Source organism: Lithobates pipiens, unplaced genomic scaffold (assembly GCF_037356315.1).
Source record: "Lithobates pipiens isolate NorthernLeopardFrog02 unplaced genomic scaffold, aLitPip1_a1.2 Scaffold_18, whole genome shotgun sequence".
In the NCBI taxonomy this organism is placed as follows: domain Eukaryota; kingdom Metazoa; phylum Chordata; class Amphibia; order Anura; family Ranidae; genus Lithobates; species Lithobates pipiens.
Genome location: NW_027507758.1, coordinates 3,225,786 through 3,244,640, shown reverse-complemented (window position 1 = coordinate 3,244,640; position 18,855 = coordinate 3,225,786). Strand labels below are relative to the sequence as shown.

The 18,855-nt window shown below is 49.2% G+C and overlaps 1 protein-coding gene across 1 annotated transcript; it reads left to right on the top strand.

Annotated features, from left to right (window-relative positions):
- Nucleotides 1-6,194: 6,194 nt before the first annotated feature.
- Nucleotides 6,195-17,528, top strand: LOC143986950 (serine/threonine-protein phosphatase PP1-beta catalytic subunit; the record flags this gene model as incomplete). Its single annotated transcript, XM_077485363.1, is given in 4 exon segments — nucleotides 6,195-6,266; nucleotides 12,710-12,865; nucleotides 14,232-14,362; nucleotides 17,338-17,528. Coding segments are annotated over 4 exon segments (464 nt in total), but the record flags the coding sequence as incomplete, so codon positions are not given.
- Nucleotides 17,529-18,855: the final 1,327 nt, after the last annotated feature.

Below are 18,855 nucleotides of genomic sequence, written 5' to 3'. Positions count from 1 at the left end.
ATGTCTCCAACCATCCATCCCTCCCTCCATGTCTCCAACCATCCCTCCCTCCCTCCATGTCTCCAACCATCCAACCCTCCCTCCCTCCCTCCATGTCTCCAACCATCCATCCACCCTCCCTCCCTCCCTGGTCTCCTCCTCCAACCATCCATCCCTCCCTCCCTCCCTCCATGTCTCCAACCATCCATCCCTCCCTCCCTCCCTCCATGTCTCCAACCATCCATCCATCCCTCCATCCCTCCTCCCTCCCTCCATGTCTCCAACCATCCATCCATCCCTCCCTCCCTCCCATGTCTCCAACCTCCATCCATCCCTCCCTCCCTCCCTCCAACCATCCATCCCTCCCTCCCTCCCTCCCTCCCTCCATGTCTCCAACCATCCCCCCCTCCCTCCCTCCCTCCCTCCCTCCCCTCCATGTCTCCAACCATCCCCCCCTCCCTCCCTCCCTCCCTCCATGTCTCCAACCATCCCCCCCTCCCCCTCCCTCCCTCCCTCCATGTCTCCAACCATCCCCCCCTCCCTCCCTCCCACCCTCCCATGTCTCCAACCATCCCCCCCTCCCTCCATGTCTCCAACCATCCCTCCCTCCCTCCCTCCATGTCTCCAACCATCCATCCCTCCCTCCATGTCCTCCAACCACATCCATCCATCCCTCCCTCCATGTCTCCAACCATCCCTCCCTCCCCTCCCCCCCTCCCTCCATGTCTCCAACCAACCATGCCTCCCTCCCTCCATGTCTCCAACCATCCCTCCCTCCCTCCCTCCCCCCCTTCCTCCATGTCTCCAACCATCCCTCCCTCCCTCCATGTCTCCAACCATCCCACCCTTCCCTTCCCCTCCCCCCCTCCCTCAATGTCTCCAACCAACCATGCCTCCCTCCCTCCATGTCTCCAACCATCCCTCCCTCCCTCCCCCCCTTCCTCCATGTCTCCAACCATCCCTCCCTCCCTCCCCCCTTCCTCCATGTCTCCAACCATCCCTCCCTCCCTCCCTCCATGCCTCCAACCATCCCTCCCTCCCTCCCTCCATGCCTCCAACCATCCCTCCCTCCCTCCATGTCTCCAACCATCCCTCCCTCCCTCCCTCCCTCCCTCCATCCCTCCATGTCTCCAACCATCCCTCCATCCCTCCATCCTCCCTCCCTCCCTCCATGTCTCCAACCATCCCTCCCTCCCTCCCTCCCTCCATGTCTCCAACCATCCCTCCCTCCCTCCCTCCCTCCATGTCTCCAACCATCCCTCCCTCCCTCCCTCCCTCCATGTCTCCAACCATCCCCCCCCTCCCTCCCTCCCTCCCTCCCTCCCTCCCTCCCTCCCTCCATGTCTCCAACCATCCCCCCCTCCCTCCCTCCCTCCCTCCCTCCCTCCCTCCCTCCCTCCATGTCTCCAACCATCCCCCCCTCCCTCCCTCCCTCCCTCCCTCCATGTCTCCAACCATCCCCCCCCCCCCTCCCTCCATGTCTCCAACCATCCCTCCCTCCCTCCCTCCCTCCCTCCATGTCTCCAACCATCCCCCCCCCCCTCCCTCCATGTCTCCAACCATCCCTCCCTCCCTCCCTCCATGTCTCCAACCATCCATCCCTCCCTCCATGTCTCCAACCAACCATCCCTCCCTCCCTCCATGTCTCCAACCATCCATCCCTCCATGTCTCCAACCATCCATCCATCCCTCCCTCCATGTCTCCAACCATCCCTCCCTCCCTCCCTCCATGTCTCCAACCATCCATCCATCCCTCCCTCCCTCCATGTCTCCAACCATCCATCCCTCCCTCCCTCCCTCCCTCCAACCATCCATCCCTCCCTCCCTCCCTGTCTCCATCCATCCATCCCTCCCTCCATGTCTCCAACCATCCATCCCTCCCTCCCTCCCTCCCCCCTCCCTCCATGTCTCCAACCATCCCTCCATCCCTCCCTCCCTCCATGTCTCCAACCATCCCTCCCTCCCTCCCTCCATGTCTCCAACCATCCCTCCCTCCCTCCATGTCTCCAACCATCCCTCCCTCCCTCCATGTCTCCAACCATCCCTCCCTCCCTCCATGTCTCCAACCATCCCTCCCTCCCTCCATGTCTCCAACCATCCCTCCCTCCCTCCATGTCTCCAACCATCCCTCCCTCCCTCCCTCCCTCCATGTCTCCAACCATCCATCCATCCCTCCATGTCTCCAACCATCCCTCCATCCCTCCCTCCCTCCCTCCCTCCATGTCTCCAACCATCCCTCCCTCCCTCCCTCCCTCCATGTCTCCAACCATCCCTCCCTCCCTCCCTCCCTCCATGTCTCCAACCATCCCTCCCTCCCTCCCTCCCTCCATGTCTCCAACCATCCCCCCCTCCCTCCCTCCATGTCTCCAACCATCCCCCCCTCCCTCCCTCCCATGTCTCCAACCATCCCCCCTCCCTCCCTCCATGTCTCCAACCATCCCCCCTCCCTCCCTCCATGTCTCCAACCATCCCCCCCTCCCTCCCTCCCTCCCTCCATGTCTCCAACCATGTCTCCAACCCATCCCCCCCTCCCCCCCTCCCTCCCTCCCTCCCTCCATGTCTCCAACCATGTCTCCAACCATCCCCCCTCCCTCCCTCCCTCCCTCCATGTCTCCAACCATCCCCCCCTCCCTCCCTCCCTCCCTCCCTCCATGTCTCCAACCATCCCCCCCTCCCTCCCTCCCTCCATGTCTCCAACCATCCCCCCCTCCCTCTATGTCTCCCAACCATCCATCCATCCCTCCCTCCCTCCATGTCTCCAACCAACCATCCATCCCTCCCTCCCTCCCTCCCTCCCTCCATGTCTCCAACCATCCATCCATCCCTCCCTCCCTCCATGTCTCCAACCAACCATCCATCCATCCATGTCTCCAACCAACCATCCATCCATCCATGTCTCCAACCAACCATCCCTCCCTCCCTCCATGTCTCCAACCATCCATCCCTCCCTCCCTCCCTCCCTCCCTCCCTCCATGTCTCCAACCATCCATCCCTCCCTCCCTCCCTCCATGTCTCCAACCATCCATCCCTCCCTCCCCCCTCCCTCCATGTCTCCAACCATCCATCCCTCCTCCCCCCTCCCTCCATGTCTCCAACCATCCATCCCTCCTCCGCCCTCCCTCCATGTCTCCAACCATCCATCCCTCCTCCCCCCTCCCTCCATGTCTCCAACCATCCATCCATCCATCCATCCCTTTTATGTGACTCCCAACAATTAAAGTTCTGGTCTACCCAACAGATTCATATGAAGGAAGATGCTGGAACTTTATATGTCGGGAGCTGTAGCATTACTCCGCCTGATCTTCAAAATGAGTAAATTTCCTCCATCTGTGGCCCCTGCTGTTGAACTGATGGGGTCCGGGGAACTTGTAATTCCTGGGAGCCACGGCCTGTGGAATTACTGTGCATGCACCCAGAGGTAAAGAGTCTCCGCCCCCCGGGCTCCCTGCTGAACTTATGGGGCCCAGGCCTGGTACAGAAAGGCCGGCACTAGCCCCCTGTCAGCAGCCCTGGCTTTAATAGTGAGCAGGGGACCCGACCTCAGCATGGAGGACCCCGGGCGCCGGTCCAGTGCGCTGGGGGGAGCCTGGGTGCCGGTCCAGTGCGCTGGGGGGAGCCTGGGTGCCGGTCCAGTGCGCTGGGGGGAGCCTGGGTGCCGGTCCAGTGCGCTAGGGGGAGGCGATTGCAGAGTATGGACAGAAATCAGAGAAGAGTACATTGGGGGAATGTGGTCTTTATGCTTTGTGAATGGTTTGATTTCCTTGTAGATGAAATAAATCTCCAGGGAGGTCAGGCTAATACTTCAATTTGCAGCAAGCACATGCCATGAAAACGGGCCCGGCACACACTTACCAGCCTAAATCGGGGTTGGCACACCTGCGAGGCGTATAAATAGCCCTGTAATCTCAGAGCGTGATGCGTGAAACCTACTCGCCCTTTGTGAGCGATGACCTTCCCGCCGAACGAGCGCCGAGCTGCCAGAGAAGCACTTTAAGCCATCACAGGGAGGACGATCGGTGAGCACGTTCATCCACTAAATCACCGCGCAATTAGACATTCACCAGCGTGCCGCCATTCATGCTGATTTGTAGGAAAGACTTTAAACTATTGATCTCTGAACAAGCGTGTAAACCTCTGGATAATGCTGAGCGCGCCTGTGCCTGCCGCACTGCAAGGGGGGGGGGGGACTGCATGCGACGAGACGGACGCTGGGCAGAGATGACGCCATATTGTGCCATTGTAGTGACACAGCAGTGTGTGTGATCAGAGCTACTGGGGACCGTTATGGCGGATTAGTGTGTATATGTGTTATATATATATAATGTGTTTATATGTGTGTGTGTGTGTGTGTATGTGTTATTTATATATATATATATATATATATATATATATATATATATATATATATATATATATATATATATAAATAACACACACACATACATATATACACACACAAACGCACATACATATATACACATAACACACACACACACACACGCACATACATATATACACATAACACATAACACACACACACACATACATACACACACACACACACATACATACATGTATACACACACACACACATACATGTATACACACACACACACACATACATGTATACACACACACACACATACATGTATACACACACACACACACATACATGTATACACACACACACACACACACACACACACACATATAATGTATGTGTATGTATGTCTCCTATTTCCAAGTTTAGGGTGCACACCCCTCACCCGGCTCCTACTGTAATTGTACAGGTCCTAGCCAATGATTTGTAGCTGGGATAGGCTGTGTCCAATCACAGCCCAGAAAAAAAAATATATTCTTTTTTTATATCTTTTTATGTTGTAGCAGAGACCCTAGAGAATAAAATATTGGTTGCTGCAATATTTTGTTGCACTGTATTTCAACAGAATTCTTTCAAATGCAACACTTCAATGAATTAAAGAAATAGTAAAGTTAGTCCAATTTTTTTGGTATAATAAAGATGTTAAACCGAGAGAATTGTAAACTTCTAAGCAAAGAAAAATTATTCATTTTGGGCAGAATCGTGCAGTTCTACTTTTGCACCATCCTTTTTCAATCGTCATTTGGTAATATATATTTAAAGTGGATCTTTAAAAAATCTTTTTATTTATTTTTATTCACCCCTGCCGCCTCCTCCCCAAAATTCAGGTTCCCGAGACAAGAATGCCCTCCCCGGACCACACATGTAGGGATGCCGTAGATCCCTCTGGGATCCATTGCGCCATTTCTGCAGTCATGCAAACCGCCTCCTGGGATTTCTACATCACTTCTCCCAGGAGGATTATTATTATTCAGGGCAGACATTACAGTTACATTACAATTTGGTACAAGAGGAATCGGAGGGCCCGGCTTGTTGGAGCTTACAATCTAAAAATTGTGCCCTCTTGCGCATGCTCCGAAATGGCGCACGTGTTTTGCAGGGAACTGTGGTGCGACCTGCACATGGGGTCTGACTCGCAGTGATGGTAAATCCGTTCCCAGACGGCGGTCGTCAGACCAATTGGCACTGTTGGAAGATTTCCTCCGTATTGCTGTTTCAGTGACGGCTCAGAATTTCGGATCTTCACTCTTTCGGTCCCGGTGACATCGGGACATATGAAGAGGGTGGATCTTATCCAGAGGAGACTCTGACACCACTAGGAATCCCATCAGCCCTTCTCATCCTTCTGGCTCAGCACAAAAAAAACCTTTACCAAAATGGGGGGGGGAGATGGGGAAAGCGAGAGGCTTTGCCTTTTAGTTCTACTTTAAACCCCATTGCCACTTGTCATGGTCGGCTGCATACTGTGTAGAGCAGGGGAGGCAACCAGTGGCCTTCCAGCTGTTGTGGAACTACATTTCCCATGAGGCACTGCAAGGCTGGCCCTTACAAATACTCCCAGAGGCATGTTGGGACTTGTAGTTCTGCGACAGCTAGATGGCCCCAAGTTGCCTCCCCCCCTGGTGTAGAATATAGAAAAGTAGGAAGAAGCACCGATCGGTGTAAATCTGGCATTTGTCAGAGGAGGAGTCGGTCCGGATTACGGCCGCTATTCATGTACATTTGTTTCCCCGATTTTTATATCCAAACCTTTTGATGCATTTTGTACAAAATAATTGACTTATCATATTTTGTTTCTTAGAAAATGTTTGTTTATTCTGATTTTATTTTGCAGGACTTTCTCCTGATCTGCAGTCCATGGAACAGATCCGCAGAATCATGAGGCCCACAGATGTCCCCGACACAGGTAAATGCTCATTACACTGCTACACCTTTGTATACTTGGGGGCGGGGGAGGGGATCTGCTCACAGCTCATTGGCCCAGCAGTACAAATAACTTCTGGTTTGGGACTGAATCCAAAGTCATTTCTGTTTACAATTACCTTATGGGCTCAGTCACACTAGCATTGCTCTCTGAAGAGTTATCTATTTTTGGCTCGATCTTCAGAGAGCATTTGACAGGTGGTTAGTTTGGTATTCTCTATCACCGCCTGCTTTATAACCTTGAAGCCCGCGCTAATCAATCACATGCATTGTGTGTGCGGTTGCAGGGCACTTGCAGAACGGCCCCATTTACTTGAATGGGTCATGCTCAGCGTTTGTTGCGCCTGCCAAGTAGCCCTGAGTAGAATTCCTGGAAACGCCATGGCGTGTCTTCAGCCCCAACTGCTGCCTCTGCAGAGGGAGAGGGGAAGCAGTTCAGGTGGGGCTGTAAGGGACAGTAAAAACGCAGCTTAAAGTTTTACCACCCACTCACAACTGCTAGTGTGAATGAGCCCTAAATGTCAATGGACGTTGTGAGTGATGGACGCAACGCGTAGGTCGGGATTAACTTCTTCAGAGGGAGACGTGTCAGGATGATCACTAGTGGCTTTTTATTTTTTCCTATACCCCTGAAGAACTAGAGACCAGTCATTGCTGCTGTTAGGTTGTCTGTAAATTTTACCAATAACCCCCATTCTGCCCAGAATCAGTAGATTAATGTTCCCCTGCACCATGGTTACCTGCGCTTGTGTTACAACACTCCCAAGTTTCTGCATTGTCAGGCAGCAGTCCACACTGCACAAGGATGCTTCCCTTAAGGCCAGGTTGTTGCTGCCAGCTCCCATCCCCCACTAACAAATCGGAACAAGTCAATGGAAGCCGCCCAAACAAACCTGACTGCATTACCTGGTGTGCTCTGTGTCATGTATGCAGCCTGTGTTATATACAGTATACAGCACTGTGGGACAGGAACTTCCTGTATTGGTTCCGGAACATAATATGCAGGCTGAGTGCTGCTCAGTCATTCGTGGGAAGCTTTGTATTCTTATGAAACGACTACAAAGCTTCCTGTGATTGGCTGAGGTGGAAAGGTGGGAGAAAGATGTCTTTATCGCCAATCAGAAGCAGCTTTTTGGATTGGTTAAGAATACAAAATTGGAAAAAAAAAAAAAAAAAAAAAGAATACAAATGTCCCTGTGAATGACTGAAGAGCACCCAGCTCTAGATTTTGTTCCAGGAGAGGCAGGAAAGCCCCTTTCTATTTGCTGTTCAAATATAAATCTCTGCGCTGCTCTGCAATGGTGGAACAGCTGCTACTCAACAAAACCAGGAATGGAGTCAAAAATAAAGATAATGTAAATGATGCGTAATTCCTGTGCAAAGCAAAGTGACTTAATAATATAATATGAAAGTAAATGTTATAAAAATGACTTGGTGCATACACAACAAATAATACCGAGTGTTGTGCCTCAATAAAGTGATCAATGCATACATAAGTCGTATTAAGGTGCTTATGAGAGGGAAATCGAATAAATAAATATTTCAAAAATTTAAATTGGCGTCTGTGTGACTATTGATACAAAAACAAAGTTTGTGCCATAGATGTGACACAATGTATCAAATGGAACCTGTTCAGACAATCGCCTGTATTGATCTATATGAATGTTGCAAGGTGTCACATGTCCAACCACTTGGGTGGTGTTTCAGGATACTCCGATCCGACGCGTTTCCACAAAACGGTTGTCCAAGTAGACCGTATTATGGACGACAGTTTTGTGGAAACGCGTCGGATCGGAGTATCCTGAAACACCACCAAGTGGTTTGACATGTGACATTGTTGCCAGATTAAATTACTTCTTACACTTCAAATTTCAGCCTTGTTGTAAGTGTAACTTTTAAAAAGATATTTTTAATAATTTTGTTTGCGGTTTTACACTGAGGATTTCCTTTTCCTTATCTACTTACGATTTCCAATTCATTGGAGTTCCATTTATCCAAAAAAGAAAACACATTTAAGATTGTTTGTATCCATACGCTTGAAACGTTCAATCCGATAATTTAATACAAGCAGACTGAAGGTCCATGGGAGTGATCCAATGCTGCTGCCTTTAAATCATCCAAGTCTAAACCTTTTGTGAAGCACATGGATGAGAGAAAGCTGAGAGAGTAACCTCTACATCAGTGTCTGTGCCTAGATCTGTCATAGGGATCCATCGCATTCGGTAAGAGGCCAATTTTATAATATGGATCTTCATATCACTAAAAACAGAAGATTTTTCTTAAGTGGAATGTATTAGACGCCTTGCAACATTCAGCGATTTATATGTATCAATACAGGAGATTGAACAGGTTCCATTCGATACATTGTATCACATCTATGGCACACACTTTGTGTGGTTGTATTAATAGTCACACAGACTTTTTTTTTTTAAAGAATTTAAAGATTTATAGGATATCTTTCTCATAAGCACCTTAATACTACTGTTGTGTATACATTGGTCACTTTATTTCTAATCACTGGTTTACTTTGAGACACAACACGTTATACTCGGTATTCTTGTTGTGTATAGCTGAGGCTACACACGGCTTTACCCATAACTATATTAAAAAAATAATATTCTTTAGTAAGGAACATCCATTCTACATTAATGATTCATCTACCAACATCAGTGTGTGGTGTAAATTGCCTCCAGCGTTGCTCCTGTGTCTTCTTGCTGGAGGCGGCCATTTTTATGAAGCAAGCGCTCCTGAGTAGCAATAAATCGTAAAGCAGACCTAAGCCCATCAATTTCAAAAAACTGTTAGTCCTAGAATGCAGAGATTGCTGACTTTTCTCAACAAAACAGTCAAACCATCAAATTGCTGGTGTCATAGATGATCACTTGCCCCACAGATCAAACAGAAGCAGCTTCCTTGGCTGTAAAGGATAGGAGGGTTAATTCCACTTTAATGCTGCCGACGGATTGGCCAAATATAAATTCAGCAGTGCCCACAAATGGAGTGCAAATGAGCATGTGCAGAGCAGGGTGAGACCGCGTATTACCAGATTTTATATGGTATAGACCTTCTTATTTTTAATGTTTTGTATATCTATACCTGTGAAAGGGGCCGGCCTGAAGTCGTCTAGCAGGGCTTCATTTTATGTCTAGTTTTACTTTAATATTGTGCACCCAGCAAACGCACGTTATTGCAGAAAATTACCATATTTATCGGAGTATAACACACACCCCAAGTTTAGGAGGGATGTTTAAGGAAAAAAATGTAAATTTAAATGCCCAACAATGCAGCCTTGCCCGTGTCCGTCTGCGGCCTTGCCCGTGTCCGTCTGCGGCCTTGCCCGTGTCCGTCTGCGGCCTTGCCCGTGTCCGTCTGCGGCCTTGCCCGTGTCCGTCTGCGGCCTTGCCCGTGTCCGTCTGCGGCCTTGCCATTTTAAAAATGGTGCCGCCGAGATACAGAGCCACATGTCCTGTGTATCTCGGTGGCACTCGGTAGCTCTCGGCCGTTCTTAGCGGCCGAAAGCCGCCCACAGGCTCACAATCGGCTGGGGATCTACGTATAACACACACCCGCAATTTTCCCCTGGTTTTAAGGGAAATGGTGTTATGCGCCGATAAATACGGTAGTTAATTTAGGCCAGCATGGCAAAAACAAACTATTTAAAGGGACATTACGTGTGGAGTTAGGCTTTAATACTGTAACTGTCTGATACAATTACAATATAAATAAAAATAAAAAAATCTAATAAAGAATTTAAGGATAAAAGCCTTGTAAAATGTTTAGGTACTCGGATTTGTTGTTGGGTTAGTTGGGGGCATACCGGAGCTGCTAGACGCGGCGTGGACGTCCTAGGCTTCGATGACCTCGGCTGACAAAAACTGTATATCGGGAGGTTGTGTTCAGCACACTGATCTGAGCCGTGTGGAGAGAGAGATTTAATGTTTGACATGGAAACGTCCTCCCAACAACTGCAGCCAAATTCTGCTGCTGTGTACAAGAATCCCGGACGCCTCTGAGCCCCGGCAAGGGAGTACAAACCTCCCGCTGTGCGATTTTCTGTGCACCCGTCTCTGCAGGCTGCCTGTCTTCCTGCTGACACCCTCGTGGCATGTTTTATTACATGGCTGTCTGATGGCGAGTGACCACCTAGGAGCAAACGTGACGCCTGAGACACTGGCAAGCCTTATTCGATGCCAAAGCGATGCGAGGAGCGCTATGGATCTGCTGAGTACAGAAACTCCTAGCGAGAGGATCTGACCTGCCAATAAAAGGTTGATTGGTAGCGGGTCCTGTACTTTGCATATTGCTTGTTGTCATTCTGGAATAAACCTGGAAGACGTGTTATCGATCGAGCAGTGGGCTGTGTTGGATCGTTTCCTTTTTCCTGAGAAGAGGAAAAATCGTTCCTTGTTCTGCAGTTGTACCGCGGATATATCTGAAGGACGGAATATTAACCACTTCCTGACCGATGAACATTTATAAACGCCGTAGCCATGAACGCGTTACCAATTGTTGTGGTCTGTTGGTTTGCAAAACATACCTTCCTCTGGGGACTGTGGTAAGTGGACATCCGTTCCCCGATCTTTGTGAATAAAGTGGTTTACACACACACACACACACACACACGGATCAGCCCTGCACCCTGCTTTCTCCTCTCACTCTGTGATTGGCAGGAGCCAATGACCCTCACCTATTACCAAGAAGCACATGTCTGCAACCCCCTATTTATTCCCCATGACAGCAGACGGGGACCCCCCCCCCCCCCTTCACAATTTACAAACCGCGTGGCTGTGCAGGACTCCGTCCACACGACCGCATTGTCCTTACATATCTGTGAAGGAATGAACTACAAGTACCATCTTCCACTGCGGCTTACGTCTTGTAGCTCTCAATTAACTGCGGGGGCGCTGATGATCTCCCTGCAATTCAGTATCCGTCTTCCCGGACAGGAGGTACCGACAGACAGCTGTACAGAGAGTCTGTGGGAGGAGCTTGGCGTTACACCCGTTCTGCAGACTGCTGGAAAAAAATTGGATTTATTTTTTAAGGTCAACGTCTCCTTTCACTGTTGGATCTCATAGAACTCATTGCAGTCTACCGGTGTCAGGGTGGCGAAATCTAGTTACCCGTTTCTGAAAGCTAAAAAACACAAGTGCACATACCACCCCCTCCCCCCTTAAAAAAAAAAAACACACACACACACACACAGCAGGCCATTTTATAAGGATCTGCTGAGTCCTCGGTAGGTTTCTCCCATGGGGCTGCGTTGTGTTGGAGCCCCTCTTAGCCTGTCGGCTGCTTTTTATATAATATGGGAACATCCACACATACATGTCACAGCTGGTCTGAGCTTCGCTATAAAAAAATCCTCTGGATTGGTGCCCAGCAGGGGTTCTGCTGCAACATCTGCCTGGTGTACTGAACGCACATTGTGCAACGCCTGGAATCCGGGGGCTCCGCAATGTGCTGCAGGCCGCTTTCCTCTTACTGAAGATGGGAACAGTTTGTTCTTGTGCGTCTGGCATGTGAGAGTACAGAAGTCCCCGGAGGAAGAACATGCAAACTCCATGCAGATTTTCTCGGCTGGGGATTGAACAAGAGGTCATTGCAGCCAATCCCCATTACGGCTTACTGTATTCAGATCAGGGGAGGAAAACGAATGTTCACTTTGGGATGCGAAGGATTTGCTCCCCTCTTTAGGCAGCTTTGGTAAAGTCAACCTGGGGACTGGATAGACATCAGACGGGGGTAGAATGGAAAGGTGCCTGATCAAAGCACCCCCGCCCCCAATCGTTTTTCAAGATGGCACCTGGAGAGAGTGTAGCCCCACCCATTTACCCAGGAAACACTGCAACCACAAACTTCAAAAGCGGGATGCTTCCACCTTGGCCTCTGTTGTTTGTTCCATCATGCTGGAAAGACTACTTGGGCACCAGGGTGGCGCTATGCTCTCCCCAGGTGCCCGCGCACTGTTGGAAAAGGCCAGCACAGAGAGCAGGAGGAACATCCCCCTCAACTAATGACCCCGTGTATTACTTTTTCCTGCATATCTGTTCGATTAAAAAAGATTACCACCATTTTATTCCTCAAGGTCTCTATTTTCAGGAAGAATTTTATATATATATAATATAATATAATATAATGTAATATATAATCTCTCTCTCTATCTATATCTATATCATTTCTAACAAAAAAATAAAAGCTTTAACACATGGAACAAATAAAAAAAATACCCCAATAGTCAAGTGGTTAGAGAAGCATGGGAGGGGAGGGATCTGTATAATTGTACTGAGATGTGTTTTGTTTTTTTTTTGTTTTTTATATCCAGCTATGCACTTTAAGTTTTTGTTTTTTTCTTTGGATGAATGTTCTCATGAAGTCTTTGTCACTGTTGTTTTTTCTCTGCCCGTTCTTTGTCCGCTCCTTCAGGTTTACTGTGCGACTTGTTGTGGTCGGACCCCGATAAAGACGTACAAGGCTGGGGGGAGAACGACCGCGGCGTCTCCTTCACGTTCGGGGCAGACGTCGTTAGCAAATTCTTGAACCGACACGATTTGGATCTCATTTGTCGAGCTCATCAGGTAGGTTTTGTGACCACGCTGGCCGAAGTTGCAGAAGCTCTGTGTTCTGATTGGCCAATACCTGAGGAATCATGTGACCTGCGTTCAGCCTACATAATATATAAAAGGGGGCGATCCCTCCTTGAAGGGTCAGGCCACCCAAACCTGAAAATGTCTTCATTTCTGACTCTGGCGATGAGATCGCTGCACTGTGCCCGGGTCTATACACCACCTGCAACCACACGGGGGGGCGGGGGGGCTTCCACCATCCCTGCTAGAAGTTTTCTAACTTCCTGTAGTGAATGAACAACATTGTGGCTCCGCTGTACTGAAATCCCAACCAGCATGGTCAGCACTGGCAGCCACAGGCATGACACCCAGAGGCAGAGGCATGATGGGACGTATAGTTTTGCAACAGCTGGAGGTCCGCTAATTGCATATCCCCGCTGTATGGGGATGACGGCGCTGAAATTATTTTATTGAAAGAAAAACCTCCAAGTCACTTTTTCCTAATGGCTCTCCAGCTGTCACATGACCCCGGAGAAGCTTCTTGTCCTCTGCTGCTGGTCGCAAGTTCAAAAAAAGTGTCTTTGGAATTCAGCGTAAAAATAAGTAATACCAAACTGTTTTTTAAACTGTCATACAAATATATTTTTGAAGTTTAAATCTTTATTATTTTTTGGCAATAACATGGTGTGGGGCGGGTTCTGTCACAGGCTGTGTCACGCCCCTCCTCCCTGTATCTTAAAATAAGAGGGAGATGAAGCCTCTATCAATCTACATGTAATATACCCCCCATTGTGTTTTAGTGTTGCAGTACTAAAATGAGTGATCAGAAAATTTCAAAAGTATCCCCGTCCCGCATGTAATGTATTGCCATATCCGAGTGTAATTCCACAGCCAACGTTCACTGATAAGTTGATAACTCGTGCCCAGGGCCCCCCATACCTGTGTGTGGCTGCAAGGTGGGGAAATGTCTCTGCCACCTGATTGGCTGTCAGCTATGATAGTTCAGGCAGGTTTGGTCTGAGCATCATCCTTCAATCCCTATACAGAACTCTTACACCTACCCCCAGCTACTTACCCAGTCCTCAGTGCTGGAGGAGGGGCTGCCAGGAGGCTGGGCTGTCGTGTGTGTGTGTGTGGGGGGGGGGGGGGGGGTGTCACAGGGCTGTGTGTTTCTCTATGCACGTTACTAAATTAATTTTGCTCAGCGGGCGAGGGGAGGCACTGACTTTTGTTTTTATATTCTTCTGATGTTAAACATTGTGTCATCTGAGCCGATATCCGCCTTCCCGGAACGTTCCCCTCCCCCTCCCCTGTCAGCAGGTGAAATGATTGTGTTTGTAGAGCTCTCTGACATTTGTCTCTCTTGTCCCTCTGCCAGGTAGTAGAAGATGGTTATGAATTCTTTGCCAAGCGGCAGCTGGTCACCCTGTTTTCTGCTCCGAACTACTGCGGGGAGTTTGATAACGCCGGGGGGATGATGAGCGTGGACGAGACCTTGATGTGCTCCTTCCAGGTATGGCAGATCAATGAGGCCGATGTATGAATTGTTATTAAAGGAGGACTACCAATCGTACGCCTCCCCCGGGTGTGGGGCGTGGCAGTGCCGCTTCGAAATCACCTCCCCCGATGACTATACGAAAGCTGAAGCTTCAAGAGGGGAACTTCCTTCCTTCCTTCCTTTCTTCCTTTCTTCCTTTCTTCCTTTCTTCCTTTCTTCCTTCCTTCCTTCCTTCCTTCCTTCCTTCCTTCCTTCCTTCCTTCCTTCCTTCCTTCCTTCCTTCCTCTTTCTTCTTCCTCTTTCTCTTTCTTCTTCCTCTTTCTCTTTCTTCTTCCTCTTTCTTCTTCTCCTTCCTCTTTCTTCTTCTCCTTCCTCTTTCTTCTTCTCCTTCCTCTTTCTCTTTCTTCTTCTCCTTCCTCTTTCTCTTTCTTCTTCTCCTTCCTCTTTCTCTTTCTTCTTCTCCTTCCTCTTTCTCCTTCTCCTTCCTCTTTCTCTTTCTTCTTCCCCTTTCTCTTTCTTCTTCCCCTTCCTCTTTCTTCTTCCCCTTCCTCTTTCTCCTTCCTTCCTCTTCCTCTTTCTCCTTCCTTCCTCTTTCTCCTTCCTTCCTCTTTCTCCTTCCTTCCTCTTTCTCCTTCCTTCCTCTTTCTCCTTCCTTCCTCTTTCTCCTTCCTTCCTCTTTCTCCTTCCTTCCTCTTTCTCCTTCCTTCCTCTTTCTCCTTCCTTCCTCTTTCTCCTTCCTTCCTTCTTTCTCCTTCCTTCCTCTTCCTTCTTTCTCCTTCCTTCCTCTTCCTTCTTTCTCCTTCCTTCCTCTTCCTTCTTTCTCCTTCCTTCTTTCTCCTTTCTCCTCCTTTCTCCTTCCTTCCTCCTTTCTCCTTCCTTCCTCTTTCTCCTTTTTCTCCTTCCTTCCTCTTTCTCCTTTTTCTCCTTCCTTCCTCTTTCTCCTTTTTCTCCTTCCTTCCTCTTTCTCCTTTCCGACCATTTACAAAGCGCTTTACAACATTAGGGCAGACATTACAATTCAACACGGGGGATCAGAGGGTCCTGCTCGTTGGAGCTTACAATCTAGGAGAACATGAATACATATTAGAGACACTTCTAGCATGAAGAACTAGATGGATTTGATGATTTTGGGATTTGATTTAATACACCATTTTTACACGTTTATATTACTTTGCGATCATTTATTACTGTGCAGGCACTTATACTGGATGTAAAGGCAAAAGGTGTAGTATATGCATTAAGATGAAAAGCCTTCTGTGTCCAGAAACCTCACTCCCCTCCCCCAATACTTGCCTGATGTCCCTCTCTGTCCACGAGTGTCTCAGCCGTCTGACATTCTGCTTCCTGATTGGTTTGAGACACAGCAGCGGCACCATTGGCTGCTTTCAGTCAGCTAGCCAATCTGGGGATAGAGGGGGCAGGGCTGGGGCTCCTTGTCTGAATGGACCCGAGGAGCTATGGCTCAGTTTAGGTGCCCCCCATAGGAAGCTGCTTGCTGTGGGGGGGTTTAACATGAGGGAGGGGCCAGGAGCACAGAAGAGGGACCTGAGAAGAGGAGGATCTGGACTGCTCTGTACAAATCCACTGCAGACAGTGGAGGTAAGTATACAGGCATACCCCACTTTTAAAGAGGAGTTTCCCCTAAAAAAATTTTTTAAGTCAGCAGCTACAAATACTGCAGCTGCTGACTTTTAATAATCGGACACTTACCTGTCCCGGGGTCCAGCGATGCGGGGGAATGAAGCCCCTCTCCTCTCGGCGGCACCGGCATTGCAGCTGTGGGCACCCGGCTGTGGCTTCGCAGCTGGGCACCCACTGCGCATGTGCGAGCTCTGATTGGCCGCGCAGTCATCTGGGACCTGTCACATGTCCCAGATGACTGACGGGAGGGAGGGGGGCGGGGAAGTGACGTCAGGAGCCCAGGCACCGAAGGAGGCAGACTACGAGGGACTCCCTAGCAACAGACATTTAGAGGTGAGTTAATTTTTTATTTATTTTTTCAAATTTTTTTTTTTTAAGAATTGTAAGCATTTTTTTTTTGGGGTGGAACACCACTTTAAAGCGGGAGTCCGCTGGGAGTTCCGCTGTTTTTTTTTTTTTTTTTCTTTAAAAGCCAGCGGCTACAAATACAGCAGCTGCTGACTTTTAAAATAAGGACACTTACCCACCCAGCGCGCCCGCGATGTCGGCCCCCCTGAAGCCGATCTCTCGATCGTCTCTCGGGTGCTGCCGCCACCATCTTGGGTATGGGAATCAGGAAGTGGAGCCTTTCGGCTTCATTTCCCGGTTCCCTACTGCGCATGCGCGAGTCACGCTGCGCAATAAGGACGGTCCCCGCTGCCTCTGGGATCCGTGTGTTTCCCAGCAGGCAGCGGGGGACTTTCGGAAAGGGGCGTAGATCTACGCCCCTTTCCGCAGAGAGCTATCCCGGAAGTGGGTGCAGATACCTGTACTGTACAGGTACCTGCACCCCCCTCCCCCCTGAAAGGTGCCAATTGTGGCGCCGGAGGGGGGGAGGATTCCAATGAGCGGAAGCTCCACTTTAGGGTGGACCTCCGCTGTACAGCAATGGGGTTTATTTACTAAAGATGGAAAATCGGGCTCACTTCATAGAAACCAATCAGCTTCCAGATTTTATCTGAGCTTAATTGAAACTGGGGTTAGAAGCTGATTGGTTTCTATGCAGAACTGATCCTGATTTTGCACTTTCCAGCTTTAGTAAATAAGCCCCCATTGTGTACATAGAAGTGGGGAATTCCTGTAATAATAAGTTATTTTTATAGGAGGAAAAAAACCCCACAAGACTTTCCAATGACTTTAATAAGAAGTAGCGGGAAGCTGGTTTGGCGTCTCCTGTAGCGGGTTCTGCCCTCCTGTGACCCGGTTTAGTTGATGTCTTCAGTGCTGATTCCAATGTTTTTATGTGGATCAGATTGTGTAGAATGGTGGCCTCTTCTCAATGTACGGTGTTCTGTTCCTCCTCTCCGTAGATCTTGAAGCCCTCGGAAAAGAAAGCGAAGTACCAGTACGGCGGGCTGAACTCCGGCCGCCCAGTGACGCCCCCTCGGACAGCGAACCCGCCGAAGAAGAGGTGAAGAGCATACCCTCCTCCGAAAGACCCGACACCCCCATACAAACGAAGACTCCACCTTATATTAAACGTGTGCACTGTTTAACATCACCCAGCCATTCTGACCCTCCTTTACAAATGTCACATGCGTTTTTACCTTTTACACGAGACGGGTAAAAGATTCCAGAGTTTTAATCTGCTTCACTCCCAACTAAGAGTATAGAACGCACCGCTACCAACCCCGCCCCCATCTCCTCCCGCCACGGCACTGCAGACTCCTCCTCCATAACATAACCCAGCCCCCCCCCAAAAAAAGGAAACCTGCAAATTCTGTTCCCAAAAACCTGGCTAGGGTCCCAAAGCAGTGTCTGTCATAGTCCCGCCGTGGCCAACGCGTTGCATTAACCCTTTCAGTTCCAGCCCCAAATCAAACTTTACAGTGCGCTATTCTTTAATGTACATTGGCTGGCGCTGGGGGAGGGGTGAGGGGTGTGGCTCCCAATCGCACTGGCATTGAAGGGGTTAGTCTTTACCATTTGTCTCTGAAGCCTCACTGCTTTTATCATCTCTTTTTTTTGTTTTTTTTTTAATAGTGTGTTAGTTGTAATTTCTGACTTTCCCCTTTAAGAGAAAAAATAGGAAATCACCCGTTGTGTGTTCTGTGGTATTTTTTGCTTTTTTCCACTTTAGCTGTTTTTTGTGTTTTTTCGTTTTTTCCTCTTCCAGTCTCACTTAGACCACTTTGGGGGGGTTCTTGCTTTTGACATTAAAGATTACTCTTCTTGGTACATATGGTGTACGCTTCGTACAGGACGATGTCAGGAGAACCAACTGATCATCGCCGCCGATTTCCTCTCCCCTCCCCCCCCCCAGTAATGTCCACAGCGTGTTCTTGGCTTCACTCAATGTTTGTTTTTGTTTTTTCTTTTTAACTGACATTCTGTTCCAAAGCAGCATCACTGTAGTTGGCAGTTCACCTCCGCGACCTCTAACCTTTCCCCTTACGACCTCTAACCTTTGCCCCCCCATTCTCAGTTCCGGTGTATTACAGCATGTAATGAGGAAATGTTTGTTTGCACATGAACGCCTGTTTTCTGATTCTATAGTCCTTTTCTAGGTTTCCTCCTGGAGTTGCGTTGCATTTAGACTCCAGGGGGGCGGGGTTTAGAAGCAATGTTTTTAAAATCGTACGCGCTGCTAGCCACGCCTCCCTGGCCTATTTCCGGGGGTAAGTGAGAGCCTGTCGGGCGCACGGCGCTGGCAAAGACGCTTTAAGTAGGAGCCGTGGTGGAGTCGCTGCTTGGGCTGAATGTTGGCTCCGCCCACAAAGGTGATGCCACGGCCGTGCGTCGGACAGGCGCGCATTACCTGAATTACAAGCAGCAGTCACACTATTAACAATGAATTGTATTCTTTACAAGCAATCTACTAAATGCTT